This window comes from Fulmarus glacialis, unplaced genomic scaffold, assembly GCF_000690835.1.
Source record: "Fulmarus glacialis isolate BGI_N327 unplaced genomic scaffold, ASM69083v1 scaffold17036, whole genome shotgun sequence".
Lineage (NCBI taxonomy): Eukaryota > Metazoa > Chordata > Aves > Procellariiformes > Procellariidae > Fulmarus > Fulmarus glacialis.
The window spans coordinates 9,091-34,487 of record NW_009220275.1 but is presented as its reverse complement, the minus strand read 5'-3'; the positions used below and the strand labels follow the sequence as shown (position 1 = coordinate 34,487).

General features: G+C 35.0%; 1 protein-coding gene across 1 annotated transcript; it reads right to left on the bottom strand.

Moving 5' to 3' along the window:
* Window positions 1–5,294: 5,294 nt before the first annotated feature.
* Window positions 5,295–24,918, bottom strand: LOC104078891 (UDP-glucose:glycoprotein glucosyltransferase 2-like; the record flags this gene model as incomplete). Its single annotated transcript, XM_009580709.1, has 8 exons — window positions 24,907–24,918; window positions 23,656–23,768; window positions 19,327–19,501; window positions 17,256–17,352; window positions 16,125–16,203; window positions 13,429–13,529; window positions 10,153–10,252; window positions 5,295–5,355 (listed from the first exon to the last, which is right to left on the bottom strand). Coding segments are annotated over exons 1-8 (738 nt in total), but the record flags the coding sequence as incomplete, so codon positions are not given.
* Between the last annotated feature and the right edge of the window lie 479 nt (window positions 24,919–25,397).

The window sequence follows — 25,397 nt, the reverse complement described above, 5'->3', positions numbered from 1 at the left end:
ATTCTGCAAAACAGACACATCAAATCTCTTCCACATAATTCCTTTTAGCTGAGTGTTGCTGGTAAAAATATTGACAACATACTTTTATGAGTGCTATGTAATACACTTTCAATGTACAAATACAAATGAAAATAGCTGATAATTCCCGCCCGAACAACCTACAGTGTCCCTACCTGTACACGGTAGACACAAGGACACAGTCTCAGTGTCTGCCAACAGAAAGTGAAAATACACAAATATACAGAACTATGGCTTTTAAGTTTTTGAAAAATTACTCCTACGTATCCACTCAACAAAGGGTAATCTTACGTGTCCTTCAGACCTCCACTTGAAACTAGCTTTCTCAATAGCTTAACATCTTTCACAATTCCAAAAAATGTGTAGTCACAATTGTTATGGGGAATTAGGAAAGACAGACTAGAAACATACAATTTAATTTAACAAAGGGACCTTGGAAAAAACATAGTTCAGAAAGGGATAGCATAGCATATCCTTGCTTTGCAGAGAAGAAAAAAAAAATCCACAATAAACGAATACAAGAGGAAGGAAGTATTTAGGGAGTAAAGTATGCCTTATCATTTTATTTCAGAGGGCTGTGAGGCACCACACTGTTCAATCTATGGTGGCTGTAGCAAGATAAGTAACAGGAGCAACAGCAGTAGTTTATTCCAACTCACCCCACGAGGAGCAGTCAGATTTCCAGATCTGTCTTAACTCCCAACAGAGGAATGGAAAGCACGAAAAATGTGCAGAAGAAAAGCAAGCTGAGAGAGATGTATTTTTTCCCCATTTATCTCCCACTTGCTGAACAAAATAAGTGTGAACAAAAAACGCACTTTGAACAAAAGCACACTTAGAGCAAGCAACTCGGGCTCCGTATATTACTTCACTTATAAGCCTGTCACTGAACAAATGAGAGAAACAATGGGAAAACACTGAAAGCGATGATATTTCTTTAAAGTAGCGTGGTTACTTTCACACAGTTAAATGTAAGTAAACTCAAAGCTAACTGGTTTGTGGCATTACAAGTGCAACCCCACATAAATAAGAACAGTTTACTTGAAGCTCCTTGTAATCCAACAAATGTGCATATTACTCATCATTCGTTGAAAAGGCACCATATTCCTTAGTATATATAAACATCTTCACAACCCAAAGCAGAATGGAAATATGTAATGCACCTAATACCAGCGTATGAAAGGCAGGGCTCTACATGAAGGAAAAATGCAGCTGTGATAAGCCTGAACCTAACACATAAAGAATTTTTATTAAAGTCCAAAACCTGTCCTTGACCTTGAAAAACAGCTTTTGAAATTTGTAAATTTAATTTATTCTAATGGTGTAACCTGAACTTTGTAGTGCTTTCACTGCTTTTTTGTATGTAGATTTACAGAAGAGTAATATAATTACTTATGCTTGTTATAAAGTATCTAAATACATATATTCAAATTCAGATATAATGTGAAGAATATTGTGGATTTGGGAGGGGCTGCATCCCACTAATGCTAAGAAATAACCAGAAAAACTTTTTTTTAAAAATTTAGTTACTTCTTATTTTTCATGAAAATGTTAGTAGGCACCCAAAAAATGGATATCAGTGGACTTTCAAAAATGAGGAGCATAAATGCATGGCAGTAAGTTTCCTGTGGCGAGATCAGGAAAAAAAGAAAGAGATAATTTAATTACTTTCTTAATTTACAAAACTCACTTTACTCCCAATCATAGAATCATATAAATTACAGAAATGGGTTTTTTTTGTATGTCCCAAAACGTGGCACAGAAGAAGAAGGACTTCTATCTTCTTTGCAACTAACTGCAGCTTTGGATTACTCTGGCCCAAGTGCAGGACTTCATATTGATCTTTGTTAAACCTCACGCAACCATTAAAACAAAACCTAGAAGTAGCAGCTGGTGTCCGATACTTACATTTTTCCTACCACAGCTTCACACAGAATTACACGCCCTCCCAAGGTCTCACTCTACACATCCCTTCTAAGCAGCCAAAATTCACAGATACCTGACAAGTGTCCTTGCAGCAGATGAAATTTCTGATCATTTTACCTACATAGAGTTTGATCCTGAGACACAACCAGAACAGGCAGATGGGACAAAATTAAACAGTTAGGCACACAGTGCCGAGACTTCTCTGCACCAGGCAGAGAAGCACCCAAAGTCCTAGGTATAACTGGAATTTTTCTGTAGTTAGCAAATCCAACTTGGATTACAGTTTTAATACCAGCGTTGTGCCACAAAGTACTGTGACTGCAGAAAAATGCCCCTTAATGCCACTGGACTCAAGGAGCAAACAATAAATATAAAGAGGATTACAGTCTCAGGAAATCTTACCAGCATCCTTCAGGGCTCTTGCGCAGATTTTGTGAGATCAGCTAGAACAGGCCCTCTCCCTGAAGCACTGAAATCAGCATTTAGAATAAGAGATCTCTTACCACTACTGAAAGCTTACTGGTCATTCCTATAAGCCCAGATGCTCATGTAAACACAGATACTGAGATAGACTGCAACTGGCTGATGTAGATCATAAAAATCCTAATACTAACTAAAATGAATGCAAGAACAATGAAAAAATTATCAGTCACTGGGTATTGAAATGGGAGTCTAAAAGTTTTTCAAATCCTTCAGTACTGCAGTAGGAAGAGAACTGAGCTGAATCAGAGCTGAGACTCATTATACAATTTTGATGCTAGGCATTTGATTGTTCAGAAGAGCAACCATTTGCCGTAACAACTTCGATGGAAGAAGTATTTAGGCATCCAAGACTAGAATTTAACACTGATAATACTCATATAGTATTTTCTTGCTAAACTGTCAGCAAATTTTTGCAATGGAAGTTGTGAGTTGTGTTTAATGAGATTTTATTTTTCTTTTATCTATAGCAATTCTTTGTCTATTTCTTAGTTATGTATCAATTCATTACACCTAATTCATCACATGCCTTTCAACTTTTAATACCTTTATTTCCTCCCGTTGCATTTCCTATTCAACTTTCATTATCTTGAGAGGGAATCATCCAGTTACACACAGCATGAGATCATATCTCTCCTGCTGCTAGATGGATGTACTGCAGTTCAAGAATGCACATGCCAATTTATTGTGCTCTAGCAGCAGTGTTCAGGAAGTTTCCCTACTTTTATTCAACAGATTTTAGCTTTTAGCTATCTAAAGGCCTGTAGCCTTTAGACTACAAGTAGGATGTAGTATGAAATTTAAACTTAGTGTGATAGGTGCCTAAGATCCTCTTACAATTAATGTACTTAATACAGTCATGGAATCATAGGAGTGATTCAGCTGACCAACCACATAGATATCCAATGTCATTTGTTTCAGGATAAGGCATCCTGGACTGGAAAGTACAGGTCAGGCAGAAAGGAATGGATGTCCCAGTGGACACATTTGTCAGACCTGTGTGACTATCTCAGATAGCCTGCAGCATCTCAAATGACATCAGAAATTCAGGTTTAGGCAACTCAATCATGCCCCACAAAACAACCATTGAGCGAGCTAAATTGTTTTTGATGTCCATTGACTACATCTTCCTTGTCATAACAGAAGTTTAGATACCATATAGATGTGCCTAAATGCAGATATCTTCATTTCAAACCAAATCAGTTACTTTTCCTAATACTTATATTTAGTAATAATAGCTATTTTAATTCCCGATATACCTCTACTTTTTTTGCATTTTGGAGTAGGGGAGTAGTTTTTGATTAAGCAGTTGTTTTTTATTTTTGTGTTAACAAAGCTGCAATTTGAGAAAGACATTGTAAAGACTTCATCAAGAAACAAGGAAGGTCCCAATACCAACATTTGTGCTCTGGAGAAACTATGATCATCAGGGCTTTGTTTTGCTTTATCCTGACTATAACCCTAACAACAAAGAGATATAGGAAAATGCGTATCTCAGCTGTATACAGAAAGCAACAAATCAGGGTGCAGATACTGATTTGCTCCCTTGAGCAAAAACTATGGGACTTCTACTAGTGCAAGAAACAAGAGGACTGCATAATGTTGAGCCCACTCTAAGATCTCTGTGAAAACCCAAGAATTAAACATGCACCCTGCACACAAGAAAGCTGAAGGGCTCAAGAAGGTGAACTGCAGGGATACATGAAATATAGTCTCAATACACCAGTCCCACACGCAATCACCTATGGACAAAAAAAGCCCTATACAATTGTTTGCATAACCGTTCACAAGGACATAACACTTGAGCCTGTCACTATTCGGGCAGGAAATACTCAAGACTGGAAAGCCTTACATTACTTTTGCACGGTGGAGAGCTCTAACACATTTATGTGAAATTTTTGCTACAATGGAGATGACAAGGTCTTTATGAGAAGGCTGCATCAGTGCAACAGGGACATTGTTCACTTTCACTGTTTTGGAAGGTGGAAGAAACTGGAAAGGCATTCCCCTGGAGATATTAGTCTTGGCAAGGCAAGAGGAAAAAGCCTGAATGGATACAAAGCAAAATGATACATGGAAATGTTGCAAAAGCACAGGAGTGCCATAAGTAAGAAATAAAACCCTTTCACTATGGTGGTCGGTCAGTCTTAACACTACATGAAAATACATGTTCTGCAGATCAAGATCAAGAACAGTGCTATGGATGTCACTTCATGTGACCAGTCCTAAAAGCATGGTGGCTAACATTTCATTTTAACACTCAGCTTGAAAGAAAAAATCCAAAATCTGAACCGAGACAGAAAATACAACAGATGTCATGATCTCCACAAACACAAAGTGGCATCTCAGGATACATCTCAGATTAGTCAAAATCACAGGAACAATGACTCCTCATGTGATACAAGGCACAAAAGATGCAGTGCATCAAGGATGGAAATAAAACCACCATCTACCACAGACGATGTTCACAATACCTTGCAGAATAGCTGCATGCGTGATTCTGAGAGCGTGGAAAGCTCAAAGCTAGCAGCAGGCCTAGATTCAACACCAAAGCTCTAGAAAAATTAACTGATACCTATTTTGCTTTCACAGCACACAATTTATGACTGAACACAACACTCCATAAAAATTGTTTGTCCTTGCCTAATTCTGTAAAATCAAAAGAGGGGAGGGAAAAAGTACCAAGAACAGCAGAAAGTGAAAAATTTGAATTGAGTATTTCAATGTTACTTATTTAATAAAAGATGTTTAGAACAATCAGCTCTTTTTCTGTGATAGAAACCATGTGAAAGTTGCTACACTAATAAAAATCTCCAAAAGCAGTAATATGATAGTAACTCAGATGTCCACTTGAAGAAATAAAAACAAACCTTCTGATTTTCTTCTATTTCATTTCGCATTTTCTTGTCTACAGGCACTCTGGTCAGTGATCTGTAAAAATAAAATACCGGCATCACTCAACCACTGTATTTTTAAAAATGCATTAAATAATGTGAAATATGTATTTTAATACCATATCCAATGGACTGTAATTGAAGAATGCTGTAATTAAGACTTAAAAAAAGAGTAATGCAGTGTCATAAATATTTTATTTTCAAAACAAATATTTTGCTCTGTGTTACTCTGGTAAACCCAGGTTTCAAATTTATGCTATGTTTTGTTGAAGTAATATTATCAGCATATTTTTTACGACTCGATTTTTCCTCTTATTTTTTCTGGAAAATAGCATGTATATTATAAAAAAATAAGTTGTTTGATCACCTTAATTATTACCTAAATAAATGTCATATTTGTATATTTTAAGTTACTGTTACTAACTCCATGCTACTCAACATTACAGCACAGGCGGCCAAGGATACAACTTGATGTTTTGGCCAAAGGCAAGCAAAATATTCAAGGAATGACCACTTTAAAATTAGCTGAGATTAGAAAACAGATTTACAGATTGAGACCCTTGAAAATGTTAAGTAGTCACAGACAGCCAAAATTTTAGTTTCCTTAGTCATTCTACCTTTAGAAGATAATCCATTGGTTTGTCTTTTTTACCTTTCAAGAACGTTGTGGAAGACTATTTTAACTTCCTTTGTCACAATGTATTGTATGTGAAGTTTATAATTACTAGGCTATCATAAAATACTCCCAGAGGCAAATTAGTCTCTGCACGTTTTAAGAAACCCTAAACCATATTAAACTAAATCTGATTCTCCCAATAAATGCCAGAATAAATACTCTATTTGCCTACATAAATATTTTTTTCAAAACATGATTGTACATGTTTTAGCAAATCTGTATGGGGCTTTAAGAAAAACTGGAGTAACCTTAAACCTGAAAGTTAACTAAACAAACTGAGAATGATCCTACTAAGCCAAATTAAATACTTATGGATAATAAAGCAGTTATTTAATAATATAAATCCTCACCTCCCCCCCCCAAAAGAAACTGATTTAGAATAGATCTTGCTAGTAAACTCCAGATTTTTCACAGTATGTCAGAAATAAGGCATAAAGTCAATTTACTTTAAACAGATATTCAAGCTTTCCAGGCAATCAAAGAGACTACTTGTTAAGTTCAAACAATATGATTTCCAAGCTTTGTTTATAAATATTACACAATTCATCACAGCTAAATACCCTTTCTCCATTCACCCCCTCTAAATATTCTGACAGATTATTTTCGTCACTGTGAATCTCTTCTAGACGACGTCATGAAAAGGCAGTAGAGGATCAAGAAAAGCTGTTATTTATACCAACCCATACTTGGTGGGCTTTCCATGGCTCAAAATGAGAAAGGTGTAACTCTAACCGTGATGTCAAAGACAGCACTAAAAACCAGTCAACATGGTTCAAATATATTATTATCAATAATCATTGGAGGATGAGCTTAATAACTCGCTTATTATTGTTCAACTAATCTAAACTCTTTCTCATAAAGCGTTTATAATCATACTACTAGGTACTCTCTATGCACATAAAGAATGTAGTAAGTGTATTCAATAGTGAGTAAATATATCTTATACTGTACTACTTTCTGTGTTCACTAGTTTTGAAATAAAAATTGTAGAACAAAAAGCAAGAAACTATAAACATTTCTGTTGAAAAAGAAACATGGCTTATTAAGATTTAAAAAAAAAAAATTAAAAGAAACTGTAAGTACAAAGAAAAGAATATCTGAAGCCAAATTTAAATTTGGAAAAATGGAGGAGAAGGATTAGGAAAAAACACTATCAAATCAGAAGTCTCAAAAGCTGACTATGTAGGACACTGCTTTAAGGGACCTTCTACCAGCAATAGACACAATTCAGGAACACTACAGAACTTTTCTCATTAAAAGAACATCTGTAATTGATGGGAATTATTCCTGAGAATTTACTTAGCCAACGAGCAAAACAGCTACTTAACAGAAGGACTCCATAGCAAGGTGGAAATTTAATGTGTGGAAGTACTACCACAACTATTATTCTGACTTCATAGCAATAGTTTTAGAGAGTACTGAATTAAAAAATACTTTAGGGAAAAAAAAGCTCTGATTTTTATCTTGCTAAACTCAACATAAATAGAAGTAGGGCCTGCAACTCTCAGAATCAATGCTTCATTCTGCACACACAGGTGATAAAAACTACACAGATAAAAAGAAAAACCTAAATATTTCCAAATAGCTTTGAGTAGTACGGCAGAAAGATAAAAAATTAATGTGAAAATAATAAAAAGGCAGAAAGGAAAAGACAAAGCTGGCCCAATGTTAGCAAGGAAGTAAAATACTTATCAGCAAAAGGTAAGCTTTACTGATAGCTTTTTTGATAATAAGAAAGCAATACATTAAAGAATCGTTAACTAGCTCCTTGTCTATGCACAGCAGTTGACAATGCAGGATTCTAGCAAGATTTTAAGGAGAAAGTGTGATGGTCGATCCTTGAGAAGGACATCCTAGGAATTTGAGGTAACAAGTGTAAAAGTATCTGTGAAAGATACAGAAAAGTATCCTGTTCATTTTCAGTTCAGTCATTTGTTCAATTTGTTCAGAGCTTCACAAAGTTTTATGCATGTTTTTCTAAATATTAAGTGCTAAGGACTTACTAAAGAAAAACACTTTACAGTCTGAAAGTAAATGGATATTATTTATCATTCTACATGACGTAGGAATGTTCTTTTATGACCTTAAGGTTGTAATATTTTCTATCATATAATCTTATGCATCTTTATTCTTACCTGGAAGAACATGTAGCTATGTAGTACTGCATATCGGGGGAAAAAAGGAAACTTTTCACATGTTCATAATGTTAACTTTCATGAATGATAAAGGAATAGCATGAAACAGAGTATTATAATTCTTAATATTGCATTCTTAAATAACAGGTAATTATGACACTCATACAACAAAACAAAGATGAAAAATACCCTATAAAACGAATTATCAAAATGTTGCCATGACATATATCAATTATTACACTGTCTACATCTGATGACATTTTGTAAAATCTGCCTCAGTCTAACCTTTTCAACTGGAAATACTGAGACACAAAAACTAGAAAGTGAAAGAAACTTCCAGAGGAATGGTATATTCATTTTTATGGCCTAAGAAACCCCTCCATTTTTAAAGAACACATAATATTTAATTTTTATGTTCATAACTGTAGTTCTAAAATTTTTATACAGCCCTTTCAAAGCAAAATTTGCATAATTAAAAAATGCTTGTTTTCCTATCTAAACTGTGTGAAATTTAAACAATTTTAAAACACTACTATTATAACGATCAGTTGTCGACCTAAAGTGATTAAGCAGTATTTTTTCATTTCCTGTTTATTCTAGGGTTTTTTTTCCCAAATTAGTATTTTTGACTCAGTAGGGTAAGCATGATAAGATTATTAAGGAAATATATTTTGTGCACTGTTTTTATACAATGCCCCTTTGATTTAAGTTTGTTGTCAATGCAGACCTACTAACTTTAAATTATTTAAATATTTGTAACTTCTCATGTTAAAAATAACATGCTAGATTAGCATATTAGAATAAATCATACAGGACAGGAACTGCAATTCCCCTTTTAATAATTTTAAAGTCTTCTTATACTTTTGCCCATAAAAAAAAAATGTTTGAAGAGTAGGTAAATTGTGCTCTAATGCCACAAATATATGGCAGGAGTCAGACTGGGATGTAACAATTTAATGACTTTTTATATCAATGATTTAAATGTCACCTAGCATACTTCAAACTGACTTTTCCCTGTGCTTTAAAGAACTGAACTGGCCTTGCAGTTCAACATTATGTATGTTTCCACTATCTTCTAAAGGAAAGCTGCATTTTCTGATTGCTAATCTAAGTGTAAACTTGTATCTTACTGTTTCATAATAATTATGTTTCAGGCATTTTAAAAGTTATTTTTCTTCCTTTGTATCAAGATGTTACAAAGGTAGTTTTTCCATTACAGTGTAGATTTTCTCTAACAGAAAAATCAGAGATGACAATGAAACAGTGTGATAATTAAACAAGAGTTGTGAAATGTGAAAGCACACTGAGTTAAGAATCCTATTTAGCATTGTATTTAATTCAGTAATTCAAGCAAATACTGCTGATAGGATTACATGAAGAACTTATTAAATATAAAGAAAAGCATTTCTCAATTACAATACAATTGGCTTACAGGAAGAGCCATTTTTCATATTAGTACAGAGGAAAATGTTATTCATTTATTTAATATTTATCTTGATCTTTTATTAAGAATAGATTTCCAAGTGGGAGTGTAATCTGTAAGTAATCTGTTATGGGAGACAGATCTTCCCTGGTAAGAACACTAACATATAGTAGCCGGAGCCTGATCTTGTCAGCAATGTTGTCCTTAGGAACTAATGTGGGTGGATCCCCTACAAAATTTATTAATAGAATTTTGCCTCTTCCTACTGTGAGTAGATCTACTATAAATTCAACAGAATTTTCCACCAGGGAAAATATCATTCCAGTAAAAGCTGGGAGGACTAGGCATTCAACCAGAAGTGCCTGAAGGATTAGGATGCCTTCATGGCATCTCCTGCATCAGACAGGAAACATTTAAGAGACCGATCATGAGCTCTCCCAGGAGTTATTTTCTACTCAGTGAAATTGCCTGGCATCCATCTAGCAAGCTGTAAAACATGAATATCTGACTGCAGGATTTGGATACAAATCTGTATTACTGTCATTAAATTCAAATGCAAACATAAAAACAGTATTTGAAAAACAAGTTTAAGTATCATACCTGGCTCTTATTGGGAAGTTCTGAGCTATGTCTTTCATTACCTTTAAGGCATCATAAACAGGGGTAGACATAATTCGAGCAGCTGCTTGAAAACTAAGATCTGGGGAAAAAAAAAGTATCACTGGAAATATCACTCTCAATCAATACTGCCTACAATCAGAAAACTGTTCCATATACACACTCTCACTATTAACATGTTTAATGTTTCAGTTATGCATTGTAAAAGATTATGAAGTAACATTATTAAGGTCAAAATGGTGGGCACTTAAAAGTTGGAAATACCACATTTAGGCTTTCCTACAGAATTCTGCTCGGCCGTCTTGAGCATACACATTGTACATGTAATTTCTAAGTTTACAAAAACATGGTGAAAAAACCAGACAATTCATCATGTGATATTATGCCAGTATCACAACGGTATCATGCTCAAACCTAGATACACACCAACCCACAGACACCCATAACTGCAGTAAAGAATAAGATCTTTCCAGCTCCAGGACTTCACAAGATTTTCAGAGAACAGATATATTAAGTATAGAAGGCTGTATTGAGCATGTGAGGTGTACAGTTTTCAAGAGTAGCAGCAATTTCACAGGAAGCGAAAATGGAGACTCATGAAAGAAAGACCAATCTAGTGTCAAATTTCAGTTCTTCTAAGTGTCTAGCACAATTTTTAAAGGTATCTCATTTTTCTCTCTATGTTTTTTCTCAGAATGAAGTAAATTTTCACATATCAGGACAGTTTATAATTCATTTGCCTATCCACTGGAAAAACAATGATGGAATTCAGTTAACCTTCTCTGGTGCCTAACTTGGGTGTGACAAATCTTGGCACCTGAGACTGGGGAAAATCCAATTTTGGTACCAATAGGCAATAATATACTAGGTGCTTCCATGTACTTTGGATACAGTCTGCCTAACTACCTCAGGGCAATGATGCTTTTTCCTCATAATCTGCCATTTTAGACATTTGAGCAGAAACTGAAGACCTCAGGTTATTCAGTTTGAGGAAAGCTGATACAGTAAAAACTTCTGGGCAGAAAGTCATAGAGGATGCTGCCTAGTAGAACTTTGCACCATCTTTTTGAAGCAATAAGGAATTTAAAAAAAAAAAAGGCTAAAGAGAAATGAATAGCACACATTCCTAGTTTAGCCTGGTAAGGTACACCTTGGCTGGAAAAAAAGGTGAGTCTGAGAGGTGGAATGTTAACTTGGTATTTCTTAATACTTCTAACAAAAAGTATAAAGAGATCACTGTTTTCAAAAAGAACGTTTCAGATCCCTTTCAACAGCCACATAAGCTGTGATCAGGTGAAGCAATATCCAATTGCTGCTGTTACTACAGACAGTGATGCTTTACCTGCTGTGCACTTAGGACACACACTTAAAATCCTTCATAAATTGTTAATCATTTCTATTTTATGCTGAACAGCTAGAGTATGAATATTGAAATCCCACTGAGGCAAACTGCATGTCTTTTAACCTTCTTGGTTATCGCTGGTCAGGGACTGTCACTTACAGACCTCCTCTTGCGGCACCCTAACACAGCTGAGATGGCAGTGTAGGGCACGTTGGGAAAAAGATGATCCTGAGCTTAAAGTAGATCTCAAAGTATGCTTTGAAAGCTAATGAACCACTAGAGATCAAGAGGCTGTTCACACAGATAAAAGAATGAGTTATTAAAGGGAATACCACATTGGTACTTTGTGCATCATTTTTCACTATGAATAGTAAACCTAATTACTTACGTAAAACATAAAGGCTCTTGAAAGACAACTCCTGAATGGTGTTTGGGGTCATTTATAAATAGAAGTATGCCCTACAGCTGAAAGAGTTTTGGTTAAATTTAGTTAAATTTTTACTTGGAAGCTAATTAAAGGAAATCAGAGAGTACCTGAGCCATTAACTCACCCACTATAATTAGTCCTTAAGGATGAACTAGAGAAAGCACCCAGTCATGTCAGGAGTAAGAGTATTAAAACAACTGCACAGTACAAAAAGGGGGCTGAAGACCCCCTGTCTGAACAGGCCCTGAATGTACTTATCACAAGCCAGTACCAGTCTTCCTGGCACTGAACAAATAGCATCCCAATGCTTAACTACTTTCAACACTGCATGAACTAGATGCTTGGGGAGCAGCACCAATTTAATTTTGTATTTATATAGCCATGACACCGCAGAAAAGACTACCACTAAATAGAGACCCTGTACTGGCTTTTGAAGCTAGACACTAAAGGGATCAAAGTTTCACAGCTGCTTCTGCTTGAACATCAACAGAGTGGTATTCAATCACGTAAAAAAAAATTTAAATAGACAAAAAGATGCTTTTCTTTTTATTTGCACATTAGATTTCTCAGGAGAACTGAAATGCAATGTTTTTCAATTTTTTTTTATTTTAGATCAAGATAGATCCTGCAGCTGACAGGCAGTTCATTGATAAAAGACTGCAAGTGAACTACAATTATCTCAAATAGCTAGTTTCAGACTGGATACTGCTAGCAAGCTCTGTAACAGTCAGGGTCCCACAAAGAAACTGAAGTTCAGATGATTGCTCAGTCTCCTCCATTGCACTAGTATACAAAGGCAAATCAGTTTTCATCAGGTTGTCCTCTAAAACTGAGGAATGTAACAGGTAAAATTTAGCTGCCTAAACTTAAGTGACATTTTAGAGACCTATTTTAGAATGATTTATAATTCCATTCAAGCTACAGAACGTCCTGCAGGTCATCAGCACAGAAGCTGTTTAGAAATCAACTTCCACATATTGGTTCTCCTTTTCCACAGGAGAGCCTTTAAAAGCGTGTTCTTCCATTTGATATTATATCAAAGAATGTATCAATGTGAACTCCAGTACACCGATAAAAGTTAGAATTTATAAATTAAAACTGTCTTAACCTGTATTTTGCCCCGACTCAATAGTCACGTCAAAATGATATTTTTTGCCTGACCTCTCAAAAAAATATCTGAAACTAAATTTAACATCCGAGATAACACATCAGGCAGAAAACAGACAGTATAACTTCCGTCTTTAAAATCAGTAAAGCTAGTTATGATTCTCTATCTTATAAAATTACTTCAATGCTCCTTCAATTTCTAGCATATAATACTAGGACAAGATACTAACAGATTCTTTTTAAATACTTGATATAATACTGCGTTTTTATGAAACCACATGTCTCTCTTTAAAAGAAGCTTTTATCATAATGTTGATACATCAACATAACAAAGGAAAATTAAAGAGAGTACTGTGTTAATTCAGAAAAATGCAATACATACCCTGTAGCTCCCAAACCTTCAGCGGTTCCATGTTGTTAGTAGTTTCAATTAGATGTTTTTTAAACTCTCTCAGATTATTTTTCAGATCAGGATGCATCTGTCTACAATAAAACATTTTTTTAAAAAAAAGGCACATCCATCAATGTCTGCTTTTATCCACAGTATTGCTCACAGCTAATACAGTATCTTTAGCGTAACAAGCAAGAATTAAAATTTTAATTCATTCATAAAACAAAAATGAGGATTTGGGGTGAAAAGAGGTGATTTCTGAGGACTAAAAACCAGTTAATTACAAGGAGGAGATCAATTGCTTTGTAGTGATCTGTCTCAAACCCTGTCACATAAATTTTGATGGAATAAATGAACTCAAAGATTAAATTCACACAATACAGGTAACTGTATAGTTAGTTTACTATAGCATAATGTATACCTAACTGTTTACTAACTGTACTGCAGATTAACTGTAACTGTACACAGAGTTTGTTGTACTACCTACAAAAGATACAGGCAAGATAATGTTAAGAACATCTTCTATAAATTAACATCACTGACAAAATCAAGCTACTGAGTCAGACCTGAAGAAGAGCATGGTGCCCAAAAGCTTGGCTATTTTTTTTGAAAACATAATTGGGTAAGGAAGTTTTGAGGCCAAAGACTTCAGCCTACTACAGGACACCCTCGAACGTCAAACAATCTCCATTAGATTTCCAAAGATTCTTCTACTACAAGTCTTGAACAAGAAGCAAAAAGTAGCTAAAAACCAGACATCTAAAGCATTAAGACTTTAAGTTCTGTAATATTTCATATTTTATTTTAGATATTAAGAAATTTCACAAGGAATCCCTCCCTCCTCATTTTTTAGCTGTTGGATGATATTAACCATTGTTTTTTACAGAAAAAGAAAAATATCACTGATGAAGACTGATGTTCTCGAATTAAAATATAGTCCAGGTTCCTCAAAGAAAGCATATTCAGCTGAAAAAGGAAGCAAAGACAGAACATTCCTTTTTTTCTTACTTGTAGCATACCTAGAAATGGCAAACAGTTTGTACTCTTAGAAATCCCTCTATGAAGTAGCAAACTCTTAACTAGTTTAGACCATTTTAATTAATGTTTTTACCGCCTTCTTTGCAAATTTACCTTGATGATATACATTTTTTTTTTCTGTTCAGACCTTCAATTCTTCTGTGAATGAAAGACAACTGACAAATAAGACCTAGCCACAAGCCACAACCAAGATCTATTATTGATGCTTGGTCCCTCATTTCTCTTGTTCACTTACACTATGGTCAATGTAGGCACAAAATCAAACACATATAAAGGCAACTGAAAAAAGCTACCTTTCTCTGGACATTTATCATGATGTGGGATTGAATTATGTTAATTTGCACAATCAAATAGTTATATTTCTAAGATTTTATGTCTTCTGTTTACATTCATAACTATTTCACAGCCGAGAAAAGTATAACCTTCAACATGGCTATAACTGAGGGACAATTTACAGATTACTGAAACATTTCTTTCATCTCCAGTATGAAAAGGAGAAGAAAAAAATATGAGTCTAGAAACAGTGTCAAAAAGTCTGAGTAATTATCTGACAGCTTCACAAATGAGTCACAATGCAACATCAAGAACCTAAATATAGCTAAAGCTAGCACAATCCAAGAAGAAAAAAAGCTCAGATAACGATACAACCTAAGCATTTGATATTACCTGCTGTGGAAGGTCTCTAATACATAGGTGAAACAACAAGGAAGCCTGCAGATCTGGGTGCACTTCTATCTCAATGCGTTTACTTTAAAAAAGGCAGAAAGGGGATGGGCTCTCAAGAATTTAGACACCATTAGCAGCTCTGAACTCTGAGAAGACTTACAGCTTGGTAAGAATATCTACAAACAAGTTTACTTTTTGCTTTAAATAATAAGAGAGAGAATGACATTAGAGAAGACCCATACTCCTGAGTTTCTTGTTGAAGAAAAAACCCAGGATTTATGATTCACTGCATGGATCTGTTACAGGAAAAGGGAAGCAGTTTTGATGACCATGAAATGAATCCATCAGTGGAGGACTGGAAGGAGCCCTCGATAAGGTAACATCCAATTTCATCTAACAGATAGTAACCTGGAGATAGAAGAGTTCCTGCTAGAACAGAACACAAACTCACGAACTCCAAAATAAGAAGACATCTATAATAACCATATCTTCCAAGAAGTATCACTCCTTAACTCTAAGAAATTCATGACTATCCATCTTAAAAACACCTTATGTAGCTACAACACATGGGTTTGGATTTGTTGTGCTACTACTTGCATTTTGAAAACCAACATTTTGATTCTAATTATCTCAAAACAGAAGTAGCAGCAACAATTTACTGCAAACACAAAACATGAAAACATGGTGTTCTAAGTTTTTGTGACTGATGCCCAGAGGGAAATTTTTTACATTAAAAATAGTTTACTGTATACATTCTAAGAGAATTAGAAAGCTAAAAGCAATAAATTGAAATGAACAGAATAAACAACTGTTGCATCATTACATTCACAAGACAAACACAAAAAAATTAATCAGAATTTTCACCAGTGGCAAAGAAAGTAATTTCCAACACAAATCTCACTTCTTCTATAAACATTTTTTTATTTTTGGTTCAGGTTCCAGAAACAAATGCAGAAGCTTAATTATAACTTATATCAACTCACTTTAATTTGCCAAAGAGAAATCCTTGGACATCACTTTCCTCCTCCTCCTCCTCTTCCTCTTCTTTTGTCTCATTTGCTCCTGAACACATAGCACATGTAGACAATATAAACCAAGAAAGTTACTGATGTATATGTTCTTGCGAATTATAAAACGGTTAACAAAAACATACAATCAGAAAGTTGTCATTCCCGGATGTAATTTCAATTAGATTGATATTTATATTTTATATTCATACTTTGGCATCAGAATGAATCACTTTACAGAACTTAGCAACATTCAAATTAAATTTTAAATATAATTCATCCAATGGTTACATTTTTTATATAAATGAAATTGATATGGTTAAATAGTTCACTTCCCAAAGCAGCCATTTCTCAGTTTGATTAAGTGGTACGGTATAACTCTTATCAGCCAAATACTATCAAATTTATGCTTGAAAAGCATGATGACTTTAAAGCGTTTGAATCTCTAGCTAGCATTTGATGTAAGTCAGAGATCAGTTTCCTTCCCTTAAAAAAATTTTGACATGACTCAAAGGCTATTAAACCTTAGTCTTACCGAAGAGAGTTAACTAACTTCCTTTATATCTTGTAAATGTCCACACAAAGTAATTCCTCTGTGTCAGAATGCTACAGCTACCACTTTCTGTGGTAAATGTCTCATTTCAAAACATCGTAACATACACTGGTACCAAATTCTATAATACAGCACATCTTTCCTACAGATTGTGAAAATACTTCCACATAAATTCAGAAAAAAACCCTTCACCCCTGAAACACTTATGTGTAGATACTGTAGTAATTAGCATATTAGAGATGCCAACAAACAAAGTAATTGAAGAACAAAGGTTAAACAATCTTATACTTATTGAAAGGAAGAAGAATGGGTTACGTTTTGAAGAGCCACAGAAAACAACAATTAGAGGTTAGGTAATGAACTATATCCTAAGCACAGCTGTTTACACATGCTTGCGTATACTTTGATGTCTTAGTTCCTAATGCCTGAGATTTCCTCTGTAAAAAGAAATTAATATAACCTTCAAACATTACTGACTTTGTAACTGAAGATTATAACATATTTCAATAGTATCTCCAATAAGATACCATAAATAAATAAAAAAATCCACATACCTTTAACCTGTGTGTCATCTACTGCTTTATATTCTGTGCTCTTTATTGCAAGTTCTACACCATATCCAGATAAATACATTTTTCTGGAACTTGGTTTCTGTTTGATGATATTATTTTAACAGAACAAAAAATGTAATTAAAAAAGGAGATTAACAATATCTAATACAGTAACTTTAAAATGTTATGACAGTCATAACTTAAATTCATCTCTCAATTTATGATTCAAAGTACAAAATACTATACCAAACAAATTATAAGAGTCATGTAAGGCATATTGACAGTCCATTGAGAAGGTGTGTAACAGAAAGTATGGACTTTCTTTATCTCCTGCAGACCACAGAAAGGCTATGTCAAAATTGTAGTCCCTTCACATAATATTAGAAGAAGGATTAGAACAGGTAGAGCTGGTAGCACACTATACAATTATTGACGCCTTACAATTCACATTATAAACTGCTGTTAATTTCTTTGTAATTTTGCCAGACTTCAGCATGTTAGGAGGAAATTCTCTATTTCTGCATCAGGCTGATTCTTTCAAAGAGTTTTGATGAAAGAGTTAATCACTATCTGCAACAAGAATTAAGAAAAATGCATTAAGGTATCACTGCTAAAACCAGGTTGCCACTTATTAAGAACAAGAAGTATTTCTAACTTCGGAGTAGAAGTTTGACATTCAATAGTGTAATTTACTCAGAGCATACTTATTGCTGAAAATGTGCCCTAATTTGCCCAAAATGCATGAAAATCCCCTTTCCAAAATGCAATTTGCACATGCACAGCAGCAATTTCTTGAAAGCCTTTCAGCTTTAGCTTACAATTTCTAAGAATCATTCTGTACTGAGAATCCTCCAGCCCACAACTGAACACCCAGCAGAGTTGGGGGTGTTCTCTGTTGGTCCTCTAAGCAAATCTCAATGCAGAGGGCACTGCGCTCTCTAAGCAGTCTCAGTGATACTGGCAAAAAAAAATGACAGCAGAAAGACTGTACCCCTTCTGCTTTCAATGCTCCCTCTTCTGGCATTCAATGCAAAGAAGGACGGAGAATCCGCCTGAGTGGGAACCAAAGAATAAAATGGATGTTGTGAGGAAGGAGGAAAGGGAGCAGTCTGAAGAGAGAGGAAGTACAGGGAGAAAGACAATAGGCATTTGGGGGGACCATGGTGCATGTCAGAGCAAGGAGACTGTAGGTATTTAATTGGGAAAAAAAGTGCATAAAAGAAGAGCAGAAAGTTCAGTAAAAACTATACCCCTAAACAACTTAGAATTTAAGACTGATTTCCTCAGATTCTCTATTCCATTACTGTGAGCAAACAACTCAAAGTCATCCGCAAACTATGGATCTCATCTCCCTGAAATGCCTGGTCTACATAAATCACAGCAACCTCTCACTCCATCAGATTATGTTTGTATTAGCTGCACTATTTAAGTGCTGTACTTTGAATATAAATTACAAAAAGCTTCCATAACCAAAATTGGGAACAATATGGTTCCATGTACTGGTATTTGTCTTGTGTTGTTTCTTTGGGGGGCAGAATAAGTTAAGAAAAGCATTCAGAAACGTTATGTTTAAAATACTGACACTGTGGAATGTAAACGCTGAAGAACTGACCAGTGATGTTGAATCTGATAGCCCATGCTGATGTACTGCAACCAACATATGAGATTATACTGATAATATATAAAATGATAAGTGATTGATTTTCTATTCTAGCTCCCATTTTTCTAATTCTTTTTACGAATAGGTTCAGTCTGCTGCACCAAGATTCCTCCAAGATCTTTATACAACATATAAAAACCAGACATATAACCAAAAAAGAGATATTTCAACATCAATCAGCGATGCAAACAGTACTTGCATGCAGGATTAGATAATATTATCATGCTTTCCCAGCTTCAAAGTTTGTATTAGGTGAATCATTTAATCTAGAAAGTTTTAAAATTAGAATATGTATTGGACATGATTTAGGCAAATGCAAAGATAAATGTAGAAAATGTGTTTTGTCAAAAAGCAAGAAAAATAAAGACAGAATAGTAACAGTATACTGAATCAATGTTAATTTGAATTGCATACCTGAACATAATGCCGGAGAACATAAACAATTTCCTCCTTTTGCGCCTTTTCAGATAAAATCTTGTGGAATTTGACAAAGTCTTTTGTACCCATTTCTGCATAAAGAACAACCACTGGGCCATCCTCTCTGAGAGTTGGGAATTTATGATCTCCCTTAAAAAGATATGGCCTGGGTCTGGTTTTAAAAACAAATAATTGTGATATTATCTATTCAGAAAAAAATTAAAACAGTGGCAGTTTTTCTACTTCATAATTGAAAAAACTAGTAAGGGCTTATACGCTAAAAGTATACAAGCCATGTTAAAATCATCATAAAATAATCATGATTGCTCACAAACAAACTTAGAACACCAAATTTTCAAATTAAAGTCTAAGACAGTGAAAAATCAGCATTAACTATTAATAATTTTAATATATTTTATCAAATCACAACACAAAGAGCAAATGAAAAGCACAGCACTTTGAGATTGTGTGAAACAATCAGTTACAGCTTGAATCTTTTAATTCTACTAGAGATCTACTAGAGATGTACAGAGCAAACAGTGAGTAACAGAGTAGCAGAGGGATATTCAGTGAAGTTTGAAAAAGCTGCTAACACACACGGAAACTAACTGGGGATATGTTTTAACACCATCAAGCTCTGTTAATATAGCTAATTTTGCAAAATTTGACTGCCTACCTACACATCCTCATTGAAAGCCATGACTGTAGAAAAGTTAAGCTTTCTATACCTGCAATGATTTCTTAGATGACTGCAAACATCTTCTGAATAAAACTTGGGAAAGATGGAAAAGTAACAAAGGATATACTCAAGGTGCTAATTACTGATGAGTACACTTCTTTTTCAAAGTTGTCTTTGCATAGTCACACTTAAAAGGCCAGTAAACGCCCTCCAAACCTCTCCAAGGGAAGTTGAGAAACTCTAATCCAACACATACTGCAGAAATGTGTGTACTAGATGCTTATTGAAAAGTCATACTGCAAAGGTGGCAGCAGAACTCTACATGCCATAGTTTCTGTGAGGCAAAGCTTAGGAATATCTTCAATATAATAATCACAGAATAATTTATATTGCAAAGGACCTTTGGAGGTCATTTGCTTCAATTCCTCCCTCAAAGCAGGGCCAAATTGTATCAGGTTACTCAGGGCCCTAACATCAACATCCTATGTAAGGTTGGTAGGTATGCAATCAAAAGACCACATTTGTAAGGCAGAGACAAAAGGAGGGGCCAGGTTTGAGAATTAAGTTGGGTGCCTGCAGCCATGTGTCACAGAAACACCAGGCAAGCTTTCCCACTGTCATTACAGGACAAGACAGACAAAGTAGGTGTCATCAAGGAGTTTGAAACAACTCTTGAATGAGTAAGCTCTGTTCAAGAACAGATCCAGATTTGCGATGAAAATATACATATGGGATGTGACTTGTGCAGCTTCCTTCTCATATCCAGAAAGACAAGAACTGCCACAGTCATTTATAGAGAGTTGAAAACCTAGATCAAAGGAGCTTCTCTTTTCTTAACTAGTGACTTAGATATAGCAGAAGAATGACTCCTGTTCTCAAAATGTGGGTACCAAGTGCTGTTATGACTTTCTTGAACACTGACAGTCTCAAAGGAAGCATTTTATACTATAATGACCAAGCTTCACTAAAAAATTAAGTGCTGCAGTGAAATAACACTGCAGAGGGACACCATAATGACCTTGGATTGGAGAATTACAGCATCAGCCCTTGTAAACCCAAGATAAGCCTCCGTTCTCCGTTTCTCTTCGACACTGAATAGTAGTGAGAAGTAATTGATTCTCTTGTTCTTAGAGCTGAAAGCTAATTTATTTCCTGCCATAAGAGATTCTCATGAGAAGGCTGCCTGAAAGGGAAGGAACAGCAGCTGGGCAGACAAAAAAAGATAAAAAAAAATACATGGATGTGGAGTTCAGCACTTGCTAATCAGTTACTAGGGTAGTACAGGCAACTATATGCTTGCCTAGATAGTTGCCAAGACGGGATGCAGAAGGAATGTGATGGACAGAAGACAGCAGACATGCGTACTGACAAACTTTCTAAGGCACTGATTGTTTTGAGCAAAATGTGACTCCCATCAATGCTTTTGCTCTTGGAGCAACAGCCCCAGAAATCTTAGTGTTGTGTTTTGGACAGTTAGCAAGATGAGCAATCCCAACCATTTAACCACTGAAGATCTTCCTTTGAAATGTCCAGAGCCCTTGAGCAGCCCATTGCACCTCCACACAAAATACCTCCAATTAGAGTCACGCAGTCTGTTTCAACATGAAAGTGCAACAGACCAAATCACAGTAGCTGCTGCATAAAGGACTGGAAGAAGCAAAACCTTGATCTTGACATGCAGACTATTTGCGCTCTCCTGAGTCCAAAGTACCTGAGACTTCCTGGATCTCAGGTTGAGCTGATGGATCTGCACAAAATAATGCCTCTTCCAGTGAGGTTTGAAATTATTATCCCTAAAAATAGAACATTTCTAGTGTCCTCATCCAATATGGGGAACTTCAGGACACAACTGAAAGCCTAGCTTAAGTTAGCCTGGCTTAAGTGGAAGAGTCATGACAGACAGAAGACAGAACACGAAATACAAAGGAAAATAGTTTGAATTAAAAAAGGAATCAATAAAACACTATCACCTAGGCTAGACATCTCCAGCATAAGTGAAAAGCATCTGCTACCCAGAGTACAACTGGAAAGAATAGCTGAAACAATTACCTGAAGGTGAACATGTTTTTCTCAAAGTCTAGCTCCAGGAACTCTAAATAGTGACGCAACTATTTTTGGCGTGGGGAGAAGGAGAGGAAGTTTATCACGACTTTGTCCCTGCAGCTCTAAAGGTTATAATGTGACTGATGAACATAAAACTATCCAAAACACAAGAACAATTTAATAGAAAGACCTTCAGTTTTGTTTTGAGTTCTTAAAGTCAATGATTCCTAGAAGATGAACTCTTTTGATTCTGAATACTTCGGGATTCTATTGTTTAGTATCATGATTTTCCAGAAACTTGTAAATTTGGGCATAGTATCTCCAGAAAGGAGAATGTGCTGAATCCATTTAACTGCTTTAGAAGAAGAGTATATTCAGACATTGTGATAAAATGTTAAGGTCTCATAATGCCTTAATATATGAGCAGAAGAATTCAACATAATTTTAAAAGCCAAAATATAGTACAAATAATTTATGCAAGAAAGTAAGAGACATCCGTTAGTCAGAATGTAATAGTTAAAAATGGGACATTGCAAACTAGACAGCGAAGTTTTTTTGTAAAAACCTTGGCTATTGAGTAAGTAAAAAACAATGATTTAGTAGGTTGTAATTGTATCAATGGACTTAGAAAATACCATAAATCACACATGTAGAACACCAAATTGTTTTCAGAAGCAACCACCCCCAAAGAGACAAATTTATAGGTTCTCAAGGGTTTTTTTTCCAATTTATATTTGATAGAAAGCAAAATCCAAGAAATATGCCCTACTAAATCACCTTTCAGCTCTACATATCTCCATGAAGTGGTTGAGGGTATGGACACTAATGTATATTACAGTGACATTGACCATTGCAGGAAAAAAAACCAAACAAAAAAATGCTACATACAGGTCCTGAAAAAATACAAATGAATTCTTTTTTAATAGAGATTAAACATTTTGCTTTCATTATTTTGCTATTATTTGTTATTTTGATAGGTTCTACATTATTTTACTTCACGGCCCAAATTCATTCTGCAGTGATGCTAGTTTCCAGAGGACAAAGGGCTGCAGAAAGGCTTGATAGGTGCAGAGTCTAGCACAAGGTGAGGAAAGGTTATGCCAGCTGAAGTAGACTCCTCTTCCACTCCTGTGCCAAGCCCTCACAATCCAGAAAACCTCAAATGCAGCGGCACTGACTACATAGAAAGGTATTTCAGCAGAAGTACTGTTTCAGACACATTAAATAGTAAGCTTGTATAGAAAGTACACTGTAACTTAAACTTGACTATACCACACCAAAAAAAAGGGAAGAAATACAAAATTATCCATGTGGTTAGAAGAGCAAAGCTCTATGATTTTATTTTAAAACCCTACTTTGATTCATAATGGATGAATTCACACAATTAAGTGTTTAAAATATTTCAAAACCAGAAGTAACTTTTTAAAAATAACATATACTTTAAATGGGTATGTCTTGAAATATCCAGTAAACAGGGTTTGATGGGCGTGGCATTATCAAGTAAGTAGAAAATAAAATTCCAAAATACTACAACTATATATGCAATAATACATTTTCCTCTTTAGTAATCTATTTTTCCTCTTAAAACAGATCATTACATTTACCTCTTAGTAGCCTTCTTCAGCAGCTTTTTTATTTCATTAGTCTTACAGGTGTGCTTCTCATGGATAACCACAAATGCACTGCAGCCTTCTGGTGGAGGTTCATCAGCTGCAATCTAATATTTCAACAATTATACTCAACCAGAATGCTTTGATTGCACTTCAACTTAAACTCGCATCCCTTTGATTAAAATAACTCAACAGCTGCCATTGAGTTGTGTTTCTAATTAAACCCATTCAAAATTGGGTACATGTGAAAAAAGTAATGGAAAATATTAGAAGATTAAGACCTTATAACCTTTGTGAGATGTAGTCTATCAAATGCAGTCATACTCCAGAAAATGCAAGTCCATTTATGTTGCGTAAAGACAGGGCTGAGAAACCTCCTCCACAAGCTGAAATCACAGCCTATATTCAGAGATATTTTTAATTTTAGTCGCTATCAGCAATCACGTTAATGTACAAAGATCTGACTGCTAACCAATAAATCCCAAACAATTAATGTCAATGTTTGGCTCGCTCTCCTTCCCATCCCCCTGCCTTCTTTTTTTTTTTTAAGTCTATTCAGCTATTCAGCTATTCCCATGTAAAGTGGGAATCATATGACTGCATGTCAATGACTCTGGATTCACAAGCTGAAAGATAAAAATGAAAAGATATCATATTCCTCCAGAGAACACTTGCAAAAAAGCCCTAACTTTATTACAGCTTATTACCTTTCAGAAACATGGATTTTTCCCTTTATCTTGAAGGTGGCATTGCTAAAAAGAGGAGGAGCAATTTTAGGCTAGAGGCATGGTGAATTTATGTCCTCCCACTTTTTCATTAACAAAGCAGATATTTGACTATTCTATCTTTCAACTTTTCAAATACTAACATAATGAGAGAGATGAGAAGTCCACTAAGTAACAAACATAAATGACCTGAAGCTACAGGAAATTTTCTGCTTTGGGAATGTCTGAATTCCTATAGGATTATTTAAAGCAATGCAAAAAAACCCCACAACCTGAGTTTTAAAAATGAACAATTCCAAAAATTCTACCCTGAAAACAATGCTATCCATGCAATTAAACATGAATATTTGTTGCTGTCAATATAACCAGCTTATAAAGCATCACCTTTATAAATGGATCATGTTTGATTCCAAATAATGTCGGCATATATTTTATTGATCTGTAATAATGAACATTATTTACTCTGCAGCCAAAATACCACATAAAATAATGTACCAAATATATCAGATAATACAGTCACCTGCTGAAACATCTGAACAGTTGGAGAATACGCCCGTATGGCAAGTGTAAACTTCAATAGATTGATTTGCAAATCGGATAAAAATTGTCCTGCTTTCTTCAAGATTAAATTGTAATAGGAATGCTCTGAATCTGTTGAAGAAAAAAAAAAAGACAAACTTTTAGTATTTAGCCATAAATGATGTGGCATATCTACCTGTACTACATAACAGGCAAATATTATGTTAGTGCTGCTTGGCAGTTCAAAAGTCTTGAATGTTGTCCACCAATAATTCTCTCCTTTACTACCAATTCTAAAGGCCTAATGCAACATAAATACAACAAAAGTGAGCGCAATAGCACTAGTTGATATCTAAATCATTTTCAGCAATATAAAAATCCACTTAAGACAATAATGTCTCTCTGCAGATCCATCTGGAAAGTCTTGAATAGAGCTTATTCATTTATTTCTATTTGTCAAGCTTATGCTAGCCTTTTAATGCAAATTTTGAA